This window comes from Chrysemys picta, chromosome 1 (genome assembly GCF_011386835.1).
Source record: "Chrysemys picta bellii isolate R12L10 chromosome 1, ASM1138683v2, whole genome shotgun sequence".
Lineage (NCBI taxonomy): Eukaryota > Metazoa > Chordata > Testudines > Emydidae > Chrysemys > Chrysemys picta.
This window is the reverse complement of record NC_088791.1, coordinates 30,396,922-30,417,106: the sequence shown is the minus strand read 5'-3', so window position 1 is coordinate 30,417,106 and position 20,185 is coordinate 30,396,922. Positions and strand designations below refer to the sequence as shown.

Sequence of the window (20,185 nt, the reverse complement as noted above, 5' to 3'; positions counted from 1 at the left end):
ATGAAATTGCAGAGCTACTAACTGTGGTATGAGCCTATCACTTAAATCCAGCCTCAGATGACTGGAGGATAGGCTATGTAAATGCTCCAAAGGTAATCCTGGCAATTACAGGCTGGTAAGCCTAACATCAGTCCCAGGCAAATTGGTTGAAACTAAAGTAAATAACAGAACGATCAGACACATAGATGAACACCATATATTGGGGAAGAGTCAACATGGTTTTTGTAAAGGGAAAACCATGCCTCATCAATCTGTTACAATTCTTTGAGGCAGTCAACAAGCATGTGCACAAGGGTGATCCAGCAGATATAATGTACTAGAACTTTCAGAAAGCCTTGGTGAAGTCCCTCATCAAAGGGTCTTAGGCAAACTAAGCAGTCATGAGATAAGAGGGAAGATCCTCTCATGGATCAGTAACTGGTTAAAAGATGAGACACAAAGGGCAGAATAAATGGCCATTTTTCACAGTGGAGAGGGGTTAATAGTGGGGTTCCCTCAAGGAAATGTACTGGGACTATGCTGTTCAAAGTATTCATAAATGATCTGTAAAAGAGGGTGAACACTAAGGTGCCAAATTTGCAGAGGATACAGAATTACTCAAGATAGTGAAGTCCAAAGCAGATTGCAAAGGGAATCTCACTAAACTGGGTGACGGGACAGCAAAATGGAAGAAATTCAAGTTGACAAGTGCAAAGTAATGCACATTGGAAAATATAATCCCAGCTATACATACAAAAATAATGGGGAGTACATTAGCTGTTACCACACAAGAATGAGATCTTGGGCGTCATCATGGATATTCTCTGAAAACATCTGTTCAATGTACTGCAGCAGTCAGAAAAAGCTAACAATGTTAGGAACCATTAGGAAAGGGATAGATAAGACAATATCATAATGCCACTATATTGTACACCCACACCTTGAACACTACATGCAGTTTTGGTCGCCTCATCTTAGAAAAGATATATTAGAACTGGAAAAGGTACAGAGAAGGGCAGTGTAGCAAAGTGAGACTCACCGGCGCAGCGCCTCCTGCTGGTCATCTTGGGAATGAGCTCTTTTCAGCCTTCGGAGCGCTCCCTGCCAGCAGGTGTCTCCCCTGCCTCAGGCCCCGTGTCCCACCCAGACCCCAGTGCCACTTTCCTCAGGGTTCTGCCCACCACAGTACTCCCACATACTGGGTCTCCCCTCCCAGGGGAACCCCCAACCCTCTACACCCACCTTGCTTCAGTGGCTACTGCCAGTCGTCATCTAGCCCCTTTCTCCAGGGGCAGACTCCCGTAATGGCCACTCATGACTGGCAAGAGGGTTGGACCAGCTGCCTCTGTGTATTGCCAGGCTGCACCCCTGCAGCCCCAGTACCTTCTTAGGCCTTAACCAAGGCCTCAGCCTGGGGAGTTGCCAGGCTGGAGCTTCCCAGCTCCTTTGCCCTTCCCCAGCACTGCTCAACCTCAGGTACCCTTGCTCCTTCAGGCAGCTAGGTCCTTCTCTCTCCACGGCTAGAGAGAGATTCCTTCAGCTTCTGGCCCACAGCCCTCTTATCAGGGCCAGCTGGGCCCTAATTGAGCTGGCCAGAGCTGTGGCTGCTTCCCCAATCAGCCTAGTTTGGCTGCTTTCAATCCCTGTTCTCCAGGAGGTGGAGGCAGCCTTGTCACCCGTTTCTCTTGTCTTCCTGCAGTGGGCCCTGCGAGAGGGCGCTCCCCGCCCACCCCTCACCCCGGGCCCTCCAGAGATTTTTATTCGGCCCCTGTTCCGCGAGCCCCGCCGGCCTCCCCGTTCCCACACTCCAAGCCGGCTGCACACCCTGCAGCCGGTCCGGTTTGAAACCGCTCCTAGAGGCCAACTGTACACGCTCGTGCTCCACACACTGCATTTCCTCACCCTCGCGTCCCACCCCGAAACCAAATGGCGGGACTATCTTCCACCTAAAGAGGGTGAGGAGCCCCGATGGGCCAGCCTTTATTCCACCTTGATCCTACGGCCCGCTGGGGACATCAGTTGGCGGCACCTTCACGGAGCCATGAGCACGGGGGTGTACCTGGCGCGGTTCACACCTGTACCCGAGGCCTGCCCCTTTTGCAGCATGATGGAGAACCTGGCACACACCTATCTTGAATGCGCCAGGTTGCAGCCCCTATTCCGGCTCCTCCAGAACCTCTTGTTGAGATTCTGGCTGCACTTTTCCCCCACACCTGTTCCTTTTTGCACACCCCATCCATGGCTCCACGAAGTCATGAGACCTCCTCCTCAACCTCCTCCTGGCCCTGGCCAAACTCTCCATCTACGCTACCCAGGAGGAGGATGCTGGATGAGGGGGTGCTCTGCGACTGTGGGGCCTATTTCCATTCCTCCGTTCCACGTATCTGGGCAGAGTTCCACTGGGCAGCGTCTGCTGGCTCCCTTGACACCTTTGAGGAGCAGTGGGCGCTGTCTGGGGTTTTCTGCTCGGTGTCCCCATCCAGTACCCTCGTTTTGAACCTATGACCTTCACCTCAGTCCCTGGTTTTCTCATTAGTTGTCCCCCATATTCATTTGGTCCCTGGGTCTAGTGGTCCCTCCCGCTAGGCTGGGGGAGGGGCCTTTAGAAGTGGGCAGGTTCCAATAAGACTACAGGCAGCAAAAGTGATTAGGGATATGGTGCAGCTTCCATGTGAGGAGAGATTGAAAGACTAGGACTGTTCAGCTGGTAAAGGGGACAACTAAGGGAGGGGGATATGATAGAGATCTTTAAAATTATGAATGGTGTGAAGAAAGTGTTATTTACCCCTCCAAAGAACATAAGAACCAAGGGTCCTCCAATGAAATTAACAGGCAACAAGTTTTTTAAAAAAAAACATACGGAAGAACTTCACACAATGCACAGCCAACCTGTGGAAGTCATTGCCAGGGGATGTTGTGAAGGACAAAAGTATAACTGGGTTAAAAAAAAGAGAATTAGATACGTTCATGGAGGATAGGTTCATCAATGGCTATTTATTCCTGGGAGAATTCTGTGTTACTGCACGTGCACAGAATTCATGGCCCCCGTAGATTTATTTGCTTACCCGCAGAAAAATGACTTCTGATGGGGAAGCAAAGGGAAGCCACAAGAGCAGTCATGTGCCCACTCCCTGGCAGTGCAGACAGGTCGGTTTGGGCATCTAGAGCAGCCAGTAGAGACATAAATCACCGCCGGCGGTTGGGGGCTGGGTAGTCATGTGAGAGAGAAAGAGAGAGAGAGACTGACTCTGTCCCTCTCACTCACTATTGCAGCACGCTCCGCGTGGAGGGACAGGGCTTTGGGGTATTTCTGAAGACGTAGGTGTGAGGCAGGCTCTATTGCCTCAGGCAGAGTAGAATGTAGCAGCCTGCCTGATTAGTGAATTGTTCCCATTTTTCTTAGTGAATTCCCCCAGGAATATAAAACAGCTGTACAAATTTTAAGGCTCCTTTATATGACCAGAGCCATATAGAGAAAGAAGCCTTACTGTTAAAGAAGCGTTACTGTTAACACAGTATGGCCTCTTAAATGCTTATGGTGCTTTAGTGATTAGAACTGGTCTAAATTTTTGGACTGAACAAATTTCTTATCAAAATGTGCTCCATGAACTGTTTGCTACTGACCTTTTTGGAGATGGTCAGTAGACAATGTAAATTGTGAGTATGAGCCCCAGCCCTCACTTGCTCAGTGTTATATGATAGGCAACTGAAGAGCATATGGCTGCATATATTTGTTAACTAATAACTATAAGTAAAGGGTCAATACTAGCTACATTACTATTAGACAGAGGGGGTTTGGTGATTTCCTCCAAAGCTCCCCACTCCCATTCTCCATCCATTGTATTGTAGTTTAAATACCGTACCAAAATAATTGAAACTAGCTGGATTATATTGCATTACTTTAACAAAAAAAATAGGCAGAATTTTGCAGAATTTTAAAATATTGTGCGCAGAATTTTTAATTTTTTGGTGCAGAATTTTTTTTAAAAATTGGTGTAGAATTCCCCCAGGAGTAGCTGTTAACCAAGATGGTCAAGGATGCAACCCAATGGTTTGGGTCTCCCCAGCCTCTGACTACCAGAAGCTGGGATTGGATGACTGGGGATGGATCACTTGATAATTGCCCTGTTCTGTTAATTCCTATGAAGCATCTGGAACTGGCCACTGTTGGAAGACAGGATACAGGACTGGATTGACCATTGGTCTGATGCAGCACAGCCATTCTTATGGTCTTAATTATTAAAATGCATTTTAGTAAAGGACATCGTGTATTTACATAACAAATGTGCCCAATCCTGCAGTCACTTGTCAGATTCTGTTTACACCATTGAGAATAATCAGTGCATATGTCCTTCTATTGGTGAGAAATACATTTGTATCCACAAAGTTTGCTCTACTTGACGTTTTTCTGGCCATTAATTGAAGCAAACTAGGTAAATTTCTACTGAAATCAAAGGGAATCTGACCTAAATAGCAACTGCAGGAGAGGGCCCCAATACTGTATAAAATATTGCATCAGAGTTTCATTGTTAAATGACTTTTCTATTGTAAGATTATTTTTTTTTACCAATATTATGTCAATGAGGCATAGTATTAGTGTATCTTGATTTAAAGCCCAATTTAAATAAGATACCCAGCCACATGGCCTAGACACCTAATAGGATGATTTGCTGTGGGGACTGGTTACACTTGGTTTTCTGGCATTTTGGCCTCAAGTTTATTACTCCATGTTTCTACCTTTTCAGCCTTAAAACTGAGCACATTCCTTTTACATGTAAGCAAGATACACAATTCTAAAAATCTTTGTTTTTCTTAAATAAAAAGTATTTTCCCACCAGCGATTCGAACAGGAGTCTGTAGTTGATTGCAACTGCATTACAATGAAAAAGTTATCAAAACACATTCCTCTCTCCGACATGGGTGATACTCTGTTTTCATTTGAACTAAAATAACCAATATATTATAAGTACTAAGTAGAATTACAAATGACCATTTGTAAGGTCTGTGCAAACTGACTTGACAATACTGTTCTTAGTGAAAATTGCTTATGGTTCACTTGTGACCTTAAGTTCCAAGAGAAAGATTCTATGATGTTAAAGAACATGTTAAAAAAAAAATTTTAAATAGTGGGTTTGACTGTAGATAGATAGATAGATAAAAAGTAAGAAAAATTTAATTGAGCAAATGGCTTCCTAACCCATCTTTCTTCAGGTTAATAATAAAGCCTAACATCCAAGAATATGTATGTACCACTTCTAGATTAATTTTTACATGGTTCAAACTGCCCAAAGTTTGGTAAGCTATTTGTCCGGTAAATAAGCAGCAATTTCTCTTCATGTCTGTGGCAACAGCAATTAACAGCAAAATATGCATTTTGTAAAAAATCCCTCAGGCTACTTCAAACTGACATTTCAGATATCAAAATAATGCTGGGTTTTAATTCTAGGAATAGAATGTTTACGGGAGAAAAAGCAACATGCCATACTACAAAGCATATCTTCCATCTCCTCCTGCTAAAGTTAAGAAGACTGGCCTGTAAAGCATTAGGACAGTAATACTTTTTTTAATAAAGCTGGTCCCCCCTCCAAAAAAAACAAAAAAAAAAAAACCCATTTTCAATTAAACTTCTTTTCCATTGAAAAATGCAATTTCATCAAAACCAAAATGTTTTGTGGAAACACATCAGTTTTGGCTAAAATGTAATCGAGGAGATTTCTCAATACAAGAATGGGATTTCTTATCAACATAAGTCACACACACATGCACACACTCCCTAAGTTCAGAACAACCAACAGACCGGTGGTCAGGTGACTCACTGAGGATATGGGAGAGCCAGGTTCAGTCCCTGCTTCAAATTAGACGGAGAGGTACTTAAATCTTAATTTGTGATGTGGAATGAAAAACAAAACCTTTCAGAAATTGTCCATGAAAAAACATGAGAAAGATCCACCCACAGCCCAGAATAGCTAATAGTACAGTGGTTAGGTCACTCGGCTGGTATATGGGAGATACAGATTTAATTCCTCTCTGCCTAATTTGGAGCAGGGACTTGAATCTGAATCTTCCACATACCAGGCAAGTGATCTAACCACAAGACTACAGTACAGGCAATTCTGGTGTGGGTGGTGTTCTCTCTTGTTTTTCCCACTAATGTGTTTTGAAAGGTCTCACTTTCATTCCACATAACACAACAGAAGAGTTCTGAAGCCAGCCTTACCTTTAAAGTTTTTTTACAAACATTGTTCATTATGCACCAATATTATTTCTATTTCATAAATGGAGAAATTGAAGCGCAGAGGTTGAGGCTGGGATTTTCAAAGGTGCCTCAGGGAGTTTGGATTTCTAGTTCCTTTAAAATCTTCTGAAAATCCCAGCCTAAATAACTTCCAAGATCACATAACAGCTCAGCAGCAGAACCACAAATAGCATCCAGCTCTAAAACAGCTAACTGTTTGATTAATCAAGTTTAGAAGATAATTAGGACTATTTAACTTGTCCATTCAAACAGTTAATGTTATTTTAATGTGGCTGTTTTTATATTAGAGTTGGTGTTACTGAACTCTCTCAACTGCCAAAATATTTGAAATGTAATGGACTGGATTAGCAGTTCTCATAACTGTGGTACATGCATCACTGGGGATACGCGAGTTTGATGTTCCATCCATTCACTTCACCAACTTTTTAAGAAGGTGATAAGTGAACCAATAAAATCTGGGAGCCCCTGGACAACATAAAATATTGCTGACGTTTTAGGAAAAGGGATAATAATGTACCTACAATTACTTTGATGTGAGAATCAGAAATTTTAAGGAAACTTAGTCCAAATTCTATGAAGGTTCACTATCTTTTAAAAGGAGGAGACAGACACTATCTATTTTTGTTACAACTATTAGAATACAAAGACAATATATTGGCTACAGGAGGGTTCCCTGCTTCCTGAATACAATAGACACAAAGCTCTTGGTATGAACTGGTGAAAGCACTTAACTTTGTAGTTCTTATGCTATGTTTTTTCCTTACAATGCATTATGTATATATATGCAAAATTATATCAAAAGAAGCTAAATTTACTTTGTTTTGCTTCAGTAACTGAATTTAGAAAATGCATGATAAAAAAATGTTCCTAAATTGTAGCTATACATTTCTCAATAAATAAGGCACTAATTAAAGCAGGATTTGATTGAAGAGTGATTTGGCCTGAGTCAAGATACAGAAAAAGCTTTTTTTAAAGGGCCTCTTCTGGTCTTGAGGATCTACCAGATGGAGCTCTAAGTAATTTAGATCAAAATTTAGATCATTAAGATTGTATCACTAATTCTCTGCACAGTGACAGCAGAATTGTCACCAAATCCACTGCCACTAATAGCTTTAGAACCTTAACACCCCCTATGTAGGGGATTAGACAGCAAACTCTTCTTTCTCTCTCCATCTCCCGCAGCCTCTTTCTCCATGGCAACAGTGATATGTTGATTCCAAAGTCACTGGACTCAGATAGGGAATCTATGACTTCTGTGAGCATCATTTCAAAATTACGTGCTTCCTTTCACAAAAGCATAGGGTGCTTTGTAATTTACAATGTGATACTGTGTGTACAAATGGAGAATTAGAAGGCTGCAACCACCAGCAGAAATACTACCCACCACAGGAAGCTGGACATGACCCTCCCTCCCCCACACCCCAATAATGACTAGTTTATGATGGGAGTTATCAAAAATTAGCATGTGAAGAAATGTAAAAAGTAACACTAACTTTATAAAATAATTTCCAAGCAATCCAAAGTATGAAACACACAGTTAAGGGACCCAAAGAACCTCAACTCTGTCCTCCCGCTCCGCTGTTAAGAGCTTGTGGAGGGTGGGGAGGGATCAAGTGATGAGAATATTGTATCTATCCAAAGTGTAATTTCTGTTGTGACTATAAAAATGAAATGCCTCGCTCCTAGTCATGCAACTCTTAAACTGACTTTGGCCTTATTTACAGTCATGCTCCGTCCTCAGAAAGACGCCTTACAAATTCCTGATTAGACAAATAGCATACTGATGGCAGTCATTTCATTCCCCATTCTTCATTAAAATTCCTGTGTCACCAATTATACAATGTGTTCAGAGAGCTCAAGCATAGCTACATATGCATACCGCCTAGCCCAGTCCATGCAACTTATAATATTGATATGAAAACAGTAATGGTTACTGATAAATGACTAATAAAACATCACATGAAAAACATGAACATATAGTATAATGCTAAACTATAAAACCAATTCTCTCCGGTGCCCGGATTTTTATATTCCACCCACAAAATATCAAATAAAGTGGCTTTTCTACATGTATTATGTTCTCATCTATGGCTACAGAATTATATGCCTTAGAAAGTCATTTCAGGAGATTATCTAATTTGATCCAAAACTAAAGTAACAAAGAAGGGAAAATAGGAGGCCAGCATCACTACAGGGCCAGAAATAAGGTTGCTTGAGTACCTTAAATGTGCGTGTTTATACTTTCAAATCTTTGGGTTTCTTTTAAGTTCAGCCTTACCTATGAATTTCCTTGCTTTGCAAGAGTGCTTTCTTGATAGCCGCAATGTTTTTGTAAGGGTTTTCACCCTGACATTACTGATTTTACTTGTTACCAAAACTGCAGCTTAAAGTGTTTTGTCTGGGATTCCATGGTTATGCTATTTTAACTTATTCTACTCTCTGTACATGCATCTGCTACCCTCACCCCCACCCAGGCCCTGTGATGATTTCCTTCAAACCCTACCCAAAACTGTGCCCAGATACTTTGATGATGGACACCACAGAAGAACCTTGACAGTCGGTTCCCGGCTCCCACATTCTTTTCACACAGACACCAAAGCAGTCTTTTCCACTACTCAGCTGCTCTTCTGGCACTGCTAGATGAGGTGTCCTCTCCATTCTCCCTTAGAGTGAATTTCCAGATCTGGCAGGCTCAATGAGTCAGTACTGTCGTTCTCAAGTGAAACACAACACCCATCGATTAGGATAGTTTTTGTTTTTTGTTGTTGTTTTTTTACTATGGATTACAGTGTGCAGTTTAAGAGTTATAGTACTTCAATGATCAAAAAAGAGGAGAGGGGATATATTTTGTACATATGATTATATTTTGACACACAAAAACTAAAAACACCATTAAGATTGCAAAGTTAAGCATTTAAATTTAGGAAATGCCAGAATTAAGGTTGCCTTTGAAACCTTAATTCCGACCCCTGGGCATACGCATTGTGATAAAGATCACATACTATATTTTCCAGAGGACCCCTGCCTAATTCCATGCACAGGATAGACCATGCTGAGGGGATCGATCATAGTTGTGTATTGAAGGAGGCTGTTGTCAATAGGATCCCTACCTAATTTTCTGCAGAAATATTCATGTGTATTGAATAAGGCAGGGACTGCAGAGAAAGAAAGGAGGGTCTCATGATTAAAGCAGTTGAACTCTACCCTTAAAAGCTGGATTCTCTGCTCCTGCCACAGAGTTTCTACATGATGCTAGGCAAGTCACCTAAACCAACTTTTCACAGGTGGTCACTAACTGTATGTTCCTCATTTTTTGGGTGCCCAACTTGAGCCGTTGGGGTGTAATTTGCATTAACTGAAGTCAATAAGAGCTGTGCTTTGAATATATAAAGTACTATGCAATTCTATTTACTCTGAAAAATAAGGCCTGGAGAGCTCAAAATTGGGCACCCAAAATAAGTGGATACTTTTTACCTTAACCCTTCTGTGCCTCGGTTCTCCATCTGTAAAACTGAGATAATAAATACCCTGCTCATTTCACAAGAGTATTGTGAAGATAAATGTATTAATATTTGTGAAGCACTATAACAATGAGCACCATAGAAGAGACCATGAGGAAATTAACATTTCTGTCTTCAGGGCTGAGTTTGACTGGTGTACAGTAATTAAGGCATGGTGTTACACACTGATCAGTGAGGAGATAACAGAACGCTGTGAATAGCGGCTACTAAATGAGCACTGTCGACCCTGTGAACTGAATAAAGCTGGGATCCTGTGGATTACATCATTAAAGATTATTCATAAGGCACACAAGGAGGCCGAATTAAGGTTGGACAATGTATTTTTTCCCTAGCTTCATTTTGAGAAATGGTTGAATCGTTTTGGCTGAAATGGAAAAAAAAAAAAAAAATCTGCCTGAGGCAGACACTTTGCATGGAAATTTCAGTCCAAACGGTTAATTTTGGAAAAGTTATAAGAATCTGAAAACAGGATCTTATAATGAGACGTGTTGGGCAACCTTAATAATAGGTAATGTTTCGCCTGCCTATAAATTGATTGCTCTATATGTATATCCTATCCATCCTCCATACCTAGGTATATTTGCAATATTGCACTCTTAAAACGTAATCCAATACTGTGGCAATGATCACTGTTTAATACTCAGATGTAACTGTGATCAGTCAAGAGACTTGGGCCTGGACTACACTATGCGGTTAGGTCAAATTTAGTGTGTTAGGTCGATTTAAAAATGAATGCGTCCACACAACCAACCCCGTTCCGTCGACCTAAAGGGCTCTTAAAATTGACTTCTGTACTCCTCCCTGGTGAGGGGAATAGCGCTAAAATCAACTTTGCTGGGTTGAATTTGGGGTAGTGCGGACGCAAATCGATGGTATTGGCCTCCAGGAGCTATCCCAGAGTGCTCCATTGTGACCGCTCTGGACAGCACTTTGAATTCCGATGCACTAGCCAGGTACACAGGAAAAGCCCCAGGAACTTTTGAATTTCATTTCCTGTTTGGTCAGCGTGGCAAACTCAGCAGCACAGATGACCATGCAGTCCCCCCAGAATCGTAGAGCATAGAATGTTTCTACGCTCCCCCTATCATCTCCATACCTGAGGTTATCGCAGATTAGAAGGCGAAAAAAAAATGCATTCGCGATGACATGTTTTCCGAGCTCATGAAGTCCTCCCACACTGATAGGGCACAGCTTAATGCATGGAGGCATTCAGAGGCAAAGGCCAGGAAAGAATTAAGTGAGCGCAAAGAGCAGAATCAGGACGCGATGCTGAGGCTAATGGGGGAGCAAACGGACATGATGAAGCGTCTGTTGGGGAAGCAAACGGACATGATGAAGCATCTGTTGGAGCTGCAGGAAAGCCAACAAGAGCACAGACCCCCACTGCATCCACTGTATAACCGCCTATCCTCCTGCCCATGTTCCATAGCCTCCTCACCCAGACGCCCAAGAATGCAGGGGAAGAGGCTCCAGGTATCCAGCCACTCCACTCCAGAGGATGGCTCAAGCAACAGAAGGCTGTCATTCAAACAGTTTGATTTTTAATGTGGCTACAATAAGCAATGTGGCCTTGTCCTTCCCTCCTCCCGCACCCAACCCGGGCTACCTTGTCCGTTATCCTCATTCTTTTTTTTAATTAATAAAGAATGCATGGTTTCAAAACAATAGTTACTTTATTTCAAAGGGGGGAGGGTGGTTGGCTTACAGGGAATTAAAATCAACAAAGGGGGTGGGTTTGCATCAAGGAGAAACACACACAACTGTCACACCGAAACCTGGCCTGTCATGAAACTGGTTTTCAAAGTCTCTGATGCGCAGCGCACCTTGCTGTGCTCTTCTAATCGCCTTGGTGTCTGACACAAAACAATTGTCTGCCGTTGCTTTCACGGAGGGAGGGGCAACTGAAGACATGTACCCAAAACCACCGTGACAACGTATTTGCCCCATCAGGCATTGGGAGCTTAACCCAGAATTCCAATGGGCGGCGGAAAGTGTGGGAACTGTGGGATAGCTACCCATAGTGCACCGCTCCATAAGTCGATGCTAGCCAAGGTAGTGAGAACGCACTCCGCCGACTTAATGCTCTTAGTGTGGACATACGCAATCGACTGTATAAAATAGATTTCTAAAAATCGACTTCTATAAAATCGACTTAAGTTCGTAGTGTAGACATACCCTTAGAAATAAATGCTTTTCTGTTCCCTTATATACTAGTATTTAGGTAAAGGGAAAGGATTCCTTTGCTGACTTTTTAAATCTGTATTTAAATGACAATTAATGAAGCTCCACAGTGATGTGATTGAAAAGCTATGAAATACAGACACAAACATTCTAGGTGTCAGTTCTTTTGAAGTCTCTGCAACCCACACAAGTTTCTAAGGAACCTCGCACTTGCTTAAATAAAAATAAGTTCCTAAAGATTAGAATGATCTTTTAATGGGAAGTCAATTTTAATTATCCTGCGTGAACACATTTATAAGTCATCTTTTAAAAAGAAAGCCAGAGTTATAATGCATTAAACCAAAAATTTAGTGCATTCTGTTCGCATCATCATTTCTATTTTACTCTTTTGAAATATACAGCCCCATAGGAAGGACACTCAATCAAAGCTCAACAGACTAAAACTAATAAAGAAAAACTCAGAATCCAGAAAGTGGAACAAAAGATATTAGCTAACATATTCTCAACCCACAGTTTAAACAGAATGCTGCCCTCGAGTACAAATGACATCCAATTTTCAATAAATAACTATTGCTCAAACAAGACTATTAAGCATACATACAAATGTAATCTTTAAAATGAAACATTTATTTGGAGACTGCCTTTTTAAGAAGTCAATATTTACTTTAATATATTTTAAATGCAAGAAACAAGCTGGCTTTATTATAGTAGAGCAGCAGCACCACTATAGTTAAGGTTGTGCCATGACCTCTGAAGAAGTGGGCTGTAGTCCACGAAAGCTTATGCTCTAATAAATTTGTTAGTCTCTAAGGTGCCACAAGTACTCCTGTTCTTTTTGCGGATACAGACTAACACGGCTGCTACTCTGAAATCTGTTTAAAGATGTTCTAAGTCCTCTAAAATCAACAAGCTTAGTCAGAATTCTCTCTTAGAATTCTTTCACTTATCTATCTAGTTCAGTGGTACCTATACTTTTCAGTCATCGTCCCCCGCCTTCCCCTTACTCCTGTCCGCAACCCCAGGAGGCACGGTCAGGAGCCCGGGCCAGGAATGGAGCCACAGCTCCTGCCGTTGCCCCGGAATTTGACATTCTTGCCTTTACCCCAGAACTTGACAGTACTGCAGTCAGCCATTTTGTATGTTTGTTCAGCCACTGCCAGCTAAAAACCAAACATCACAGCTAGGAATAATCTTAGGCCTTTGTGAGACAAGGTCAGATAGCTGCATATTTGCAGTTTGTTAATCAGAATGGGAGGATGGGATAGAAAGTTATGGAAAATGAGTGAATAGCGACCTTGGTTTTAGGTGCCCCTGACATATTGTTGATATGGCTAGAAATACTAGACATTTTTGAGATAATGATAAATGTGTTGAAATTAGACGAATAGATGACCCAATAGAGGTTATTGTGCTGACTCACTAGGAGTCACTATAAGGTTATGTGTTTTGTTAAAATTAGCTATAAAAGATTAAAGTAAATACCTCGGAGTAGTCCAAGGAAGCTTTTCTCAGGGCAAGGAACTGATATCTAAACTCCCCATCAGTTGGACAGAAAGAGGGCTTCTGGAAGTCCGGCTGGTGATTACTCAAAACCATCTCAGACTGTAGATAACTATAGCTGGGATGTCCCGAACTACTGTTTATGTCTGTGTGCGCTTAATATCTAATAAATTGTAGTTTTAGATAAGAGCACACTTTCTTGTATTAATCATTTATCAGACACAATAGCTGTGTTCCCACTGATTTACTCCTGACACCACCTGGAGCGAAACAGTTAAGCTACCACTGTTTTGGGTTCTGAAAACCCAGGGTAACACCAGAAGGGGGTAGGGGGGGCGGTGTGGACTGGAGTAAGGGGGAAAAGGCTAGGGCCGGAGCTGTGGCCAGGCCATAAACCAGGGGCTGAGGCCCGGGCCACAGCTGGGGGCAGGAGCGAGGCCGGCAGGTGGGGGAGGGACTGGGGCCAAAGCAGAGTTGGGGGTAGAATGGGGCTGGGTGGCACTCCCTCCCTGCCCCCCCATGGGGGCTGACCCAGACCCCATCGCGTCCCCCTCCCCTCCAATGTTCCTCCATGCCCCAATAGGGAGGGGCACGCCACAGTTTGGGGACCACTGATCTAGTTCCTTCCCAAGTCACAACAACTCTATTTTCACTTTTAAATGTAAGAATTTACAAACCTCCATCCATCCTTTGCGAGGTAGCTAAAGGCTCCATCAACAACACTTGCAAAGAACTGCCCTCCTGTGATGAAGAGAGTATTAATGGTAACTAATCTGCCTCTTAAGTGGGGTGGAGCGACCTCTGCGATGTATACTGGTACTGTCATGGAAGCCACACCTACAAGAAAAAAGTGATTAATTAAACTTACAAAACTGTACACAACATTCTCTGTAGTCATGAAGCATTAAAGTACAGTATATAATAAATGTGACAGAAATTGTACACACTTGATTTCTGAGTTTCAACTGAGAAAACTAACAGCAGCATTTTGTTGCACTGCTAATAAGCGCTAGAGAATGGTTATCTGAAGCAGATGGACACAGGCATTGGGAAGTAATAATAATTACCATGTTTGTGAATATTCAGATTCACAATACATAAATGAATTTAAAAATAGAGTTTGGCATCATAAAACAAATCACAGATTTTTAAGCAAAAACCATCTAAAATGAACTAAAGATAACCCTAAAATATGAGCAAATATATTTATAGTTTCAGTTTAAGGGAAAACAAGCAGGTACAGTACCACATGAAACTGAGTTGGAGTGAAACAGAGTCAGACATTTATAATCTAAATACAGTAACTCCTCACTTAAAGTCATCCCTGTTAACATTTCGTTGTTGATCAATTAGGGAACATGCTATTTAAAGTTGCGCAATGCTCCCTTATAACATTGTTTGGTAGCCACCTGCTTTGTCCACTGCTTGAAGGAAGAGCAGCCTGTTGCAGCTAGTGGAGGAGGGGGGAGGGGAGGGGCTTGGAACTAGGGTGGACCAGCAGCCCCCCTATCAGCTCCCTGCTCCCCTAAGTTCCCTGTGCGCAGGGCCGGCTCCAGGCACCAGCTTACCAAGCAGGTGCTTGGGGCGGCCACTTCGGAGAGGGGCGGCACGTCCAGCTGTTCGGCGGACGGTCCCTTACTCCTGCTCGGAGCGAAGAACCTCCCGCCGAATTGCCGCCGCAGATTGCGATCGTGGCTTTTTTTTTTGGTTTGGCTGCTTGGGGCGGCCAAAACCCTGGAGCCGGCCCTGCCTGTGCAGCAGCCACCCAGCAAGCTATCAATTGCCGGCAGTTCAGCTGTCCCTCCCCGCACTGCCATGTAGTGCTTCTACCCTCTGCCTTGGAGCTGCTCCCGGGAGCCTCCTGCTTGCTGAGCGGGGCGGGAAGAGGGGGCTAATGTCAGGGTGTCCCCCTGCTCCTGCCCCCTGTTACCCCATCCATAGAGCAGGGGGGAGACACGACAAGACTCATGACGGAAGGAGCTTGCTGGCCGCATCTGCTTTCTCAACTTGCTGATCTATTTAAAAAGGCAATGTACTTAGAGTGGGATCAGTGCACTTAAAGGGGCAATGCGCATCTCTCTCACACACACAGGGTGTGTGTCTCTGTCTGCCATGCTGTCTCCCCTCCCTCCATTCGTGCTGCCTTGTAGAGTGTGAGGCTACATTAACAACGTGTTAACCCTTGAGGGCTCAGTTGAATGCTAGTTCATCATTTAGCAGCAAGGCATTCCCTGGGAAATATCCCACCCTCTTCCACCCTCTGACTTCACCACCTCAACCAAGCTTCACAATCATCATTGCGGTGTACAGTATTAAATTGTTTGTTTACAATGTATACTGTGTGTGTGTATAGTCTTTTGTCTGGCGAAAAAAATTTCCCTGGAACCTAACCCCCCCATTTACATTAATTCTTATGCGGAAATTGGATTTGCTTAATATCATTTTGCTTAAAGTCACACTTTTCAGGAACATAACTACAACGTTAAGCAAGGAATTACTGTAGATACATGACAACCATTAGCAAAGTATTGAAAGCTTTGATTAACACATAGGACCTGATGCTGTGCAGCCACAGCTCTCCCTGGCTTCAAATGAAACTCTGGATGCTCTCCACCTCTGGAAAAAAACAGCGCCATTCCCCTTACGGGTGGGGAATTTCATTTATGTTTAACAGAATTTAAGATTCATTGTATGACTGCTCTCCGAGCTGTAACTATCTCATATGGAATAAAGAGAAAGTTCTGTCTGGATTTAAATTATTTATAAGAAGCAATTCTAATACATGGTTGTCTCTTGCCTTATCAGACTGTAGCTAATGATTCCCATAAATTAGGGAACACTTCCAAACAAATAATTTGGAGTAAGAGATCTAAAACTTGTGGTTTTTTTTAAAAAAGTTGAAAAATAGGTATCAAACAGGAACTTCATTGCATATCAACAGCAGATCCATGTATTGTACCTATTCAGAAAATCTGAATATGCCACGCAAATTTATGGTGTAGTTTCCAAGGAACATAAAAGGATTTTCTGGCAGAAAGAAACAATCAGTGACAGCTAGTGGCTCTGGGTTATATATGGTTAATTACAATTAAAGATACTTTTGGGACAGAGGAGAGAAGGGGAATATTTCTATTGAAGCTTGTTTAAATGAAGCACAGTGAAATACACTATGCGGGTACAAAATAAACTGTGTCCACAGGCAAAGCCCCACGCTGAATGGGTGGCTGAGCCTTCAGATGAGGTCACAGCCAGGCACTACCTCTCATTAGCACACAGATGGCATCTCATCACCAAAATTTAACATAAAATTCCTACAGCCACTGCAATTACTTTGTCTCTTTTTCCTCTTCCCTCCTTTTGGCAGTGCTAAAGGAGCAGTCAGGTTGCTTTTATAGGTTAGCTATTATTTAAAACTGAATTAGAAGATGTATCAGAGCTCCCAGCTGAGCTAAACAAAGAGTCTATGTCATCACATACACCATGTTCAAGGTAGATTGCAGGGCTGCTACTAGCAGGTTAGGCTGTACCAGATATGGACTGGCCATAGAGCTTCCTTCTCAGAACGATACACACCAAATGTGTTCATTATTAGATCCTTAATTAAACTGCCAGGTATACCTGTTGTATGCTCAGATAAGGTATGTTATACATGGCGCCATCTAGTGACTGAACAGTATAATACAAATTAATATTCCATTATACCTCCCTCCTAAAGTTTTACATTCTTACTATTTACAACATTTTACAAAATGTACACTATCATACCATCTTTAAAGTTCAGAACATATCAATCTGTTAAGTATCTCTGAATCATACTGGTTATCTAATTACATGACCTGAATGTGTAAAATCTTGGTCATCTGACTCTCCATTAGTTGGTTTGGAATCTTTGAGTCATTTTCTTGTTCTGCATCTGCCATCTGTACAGTTTGCTCTGTTGACTGTTCTTTGTAAGGAACAAACTATAGATACCAGTGTCTGTTGAACTTGCCACTCTCAATCACATATGATCTGGGCAATGAATTCTTTTTACGATAGATGGAGTTCATCCTTTTTCTAAATACAGTTTGACACAAAACACAGTCAACAGGGTCTAGAATCAGCAGTTCTTTAGCTGAGTGATATCGGTCATAAAAGCATTCATAAGTTCTTTTTGCCTTTTTATCTGATTTGGCTACTCTTTTCATATGTGGTCACTTCAGAGATTAGAAAAGAATTTAGTTGAAACAGTTGTCATCCCATCTGGATTTGTGCTGGGCTCCATCCACTAGCTGCTACGGTGTTATCTGTAGCTCAGAAGAACAAGGAATGGCTCTTCCTAATCTAGGATTTTCTTGGCTGTCTGTAGAGCTCTCTGAAGCTCACCATTTGCTTGCAGGCAATGTGGGCTGCTAGCAATATGATCAAAATCATATTTAGTTTGGACTGAAACTCCGCTGCAGTAAATTGTGAATCGTAGTCCATCACTAGTTGGGCATTTTAGTTTCTCGATAACACTAAGACATGTTATGTCTTTCAAGTATGTTATTCCTATATACCTGGAAAAATAGTCCACTATGATCTAGTAACAATGTCCTCTCTAATCTGCATAAATCTGCAGCTAATCTCTTCCAAGGTCTGTCTGGTAGAGATGTTATTAAATGTTTCTTGCGTTGTGTTGGTCTGTTAGTTCTGCAATGTTCACATGCAGACACTTCATTTTTTGTGTCCTTGCTGATACCTGGCCACTACACTGACTGGTTGGCCTGTTCAGGGCATTTAATTAGTCCTTGATATCCTTCATGAATGAAGTTTAGGATTTTTCCTCTCATTTCATTTGGCATTACGATGCAATCGCCTTTAAACATTAATTCATTTGACTCGCCTAATTGTCCACATGCCACAAAGTAGTCTCTTATCACTTCTTGGGCACTCCTAAAGTGTCCTTTAGATACTTGAGCCAACTGATCCTACTGTAACTTAGAAATATCTTGAAGCTGTGTGGTAATGGGTGTAGTTTCTTTTCTGACACTGATCTGTATGCATTCACAGAATCCACATACACCTTTACGTCAACGTTGTGCTCCCAGTTAGTTGAGTGTGATGCTCAGCTCTGCGACAGGAGTGTCTGCTACCACCAGACTTTTTTCAGGACATATTTAGCAATTGGGTTAAAACACATTAATCTGATCAAAACACATTAGCATCTCAACGGTGCTTGATCCTATTCTTTTCTGTTGATTAGGGTTACAAGCAACTTATGGTCCGTTATCAGTGCAAAAGAATCTAATCCACACAGATATGTGTAAAAGTTCTCACATGCCTATACACTTGCCAGGCACTCCTTTTCAATCTGTGCATATGGTTTTTCTGCTTCTGAGTGTGCACGAGAACAAAATACAACTGGCTTCCACTCAAATCCATGTTATTGCAACTATACACCAGCTAGGCCATGGCTGCTTGTATCCACGCTGACCATTGTGGGTTTCTTAACACCATAATACTTGAGAACTGGAGCTGTTGAGATAATTTGTTTTACCATTTTTGAAGGCAATTTTTATTTAACCCCCATAGCTACAATGTTTTGGACTTTAAACAGTTCTTTCAGTGGTTTTGTCACTATAGAAAGGTCTTATAGGTATCGATCAAGGTAATTTGCCATCCCCAGAACACAGCTCACTTCTGGTACATTCAATTCTTGAATTTCTTTTACTTTCTCAGGACTAGGCCTGATTTCATTGTTGCTTATCCCAAAAACTTAATTTGGAATAGGTGGAAAATGCACTTTTCCTTGTTTATCTTCAGTCCGGACTGACAGATAACGCTTAGAATTTCTTTGATGATTTTGTTGTATTCTTCCATCAAATATCGTATATCAAAATATTGTCCGTGAAAACTACAATTCCATTTGCGTTCATCAACAGTTCTGCCATCTTTCTTTGGAAAGTTTCATGTGCACTGTAATCCCAAAAGGTAATCTTCAAAAGCAAAATCTCCCAAACAGTGTGACAAATGTAGTCAGTGTAGAACTCATTGGCTAAAGGAATTTGCCAGAATCTGCTTAAGGCATCCAGCTTATAGAATATTATAGCTCTTTTCACTTTAGGGAGGAAGTTATCAACTGTGTGGAGGATATCTTTTTCTCACAACTACTTCATTAAGTCTTTTAATAGCCACACATTAATATTTTTCTTTTTAAAATAATCAGTACCATTGGGGGCACCCCATGCTGTTAACTCAGATTTTCTCAATAATGACAATCTGTTTGATTCTCTTTAATTCATCTTCCACTTTATGAATAATAGGAATATGTAGTATGGTGTATGTATGGTTCAGCATTGTCTCTTAAGGTTATTTGTACTGGATCTCCTTTCATAAGTCCAATATCCCCAAATACAATGGGAAGATTGTTGGTCTTTCATCGCATACATTCTTAATGCATAACTTTTCTTTGTAAATTGTTTCTGGCTCATGCAGTTCAGCATACCTCCACAGAGTTATCAAGTCTGTGTTAGGGGATTTCAGCTTTAGGTGGAGTTGAATGTGATTGTAAGTCCCTTCCGAGATAATAGTCATATCTGCTCCTGAGTCAATTTTAAACTCAATAGTCTTTCTATGAATATTCAGTTTAATTCTCCAGGCAGGCTCGGTCATATTGTGATAGATACCATCATGTGATAGATATCTTGATTATCTGTAATCGTAGTTAGTTGTCTCATTGTTTTAATAAAGCAAGCAGCTGTAAAATGTCCATATTTTGCACATTTAT

General features: G+C 41.7%; 1 protein-coding gene across 2 annotated transcripts in view; it reads right to left on the bottom strand.

Moving 5' to 3' along the window:
* SLC2A13 (solute carrier family 2 member 13) overlaps positions 1-20,185 on the bottom strand; it is a 323,282-nt gene that overhangs the window by 230,788 nt on the left and 72,309 nt on the right. For both annotated transcript variants that reach the window (XM_005286828.4, XM_042848626.2), the window contains exon 2: positions 14,115-14,274. In XM_005286828.4, coding sequence (XP_005286885.2) covers positions 14,115-14,274 — 160 coding nt within the window. The remainder of the gene's footprint in view (positions 1-14,114; positions 14,275-20,185) is intronic.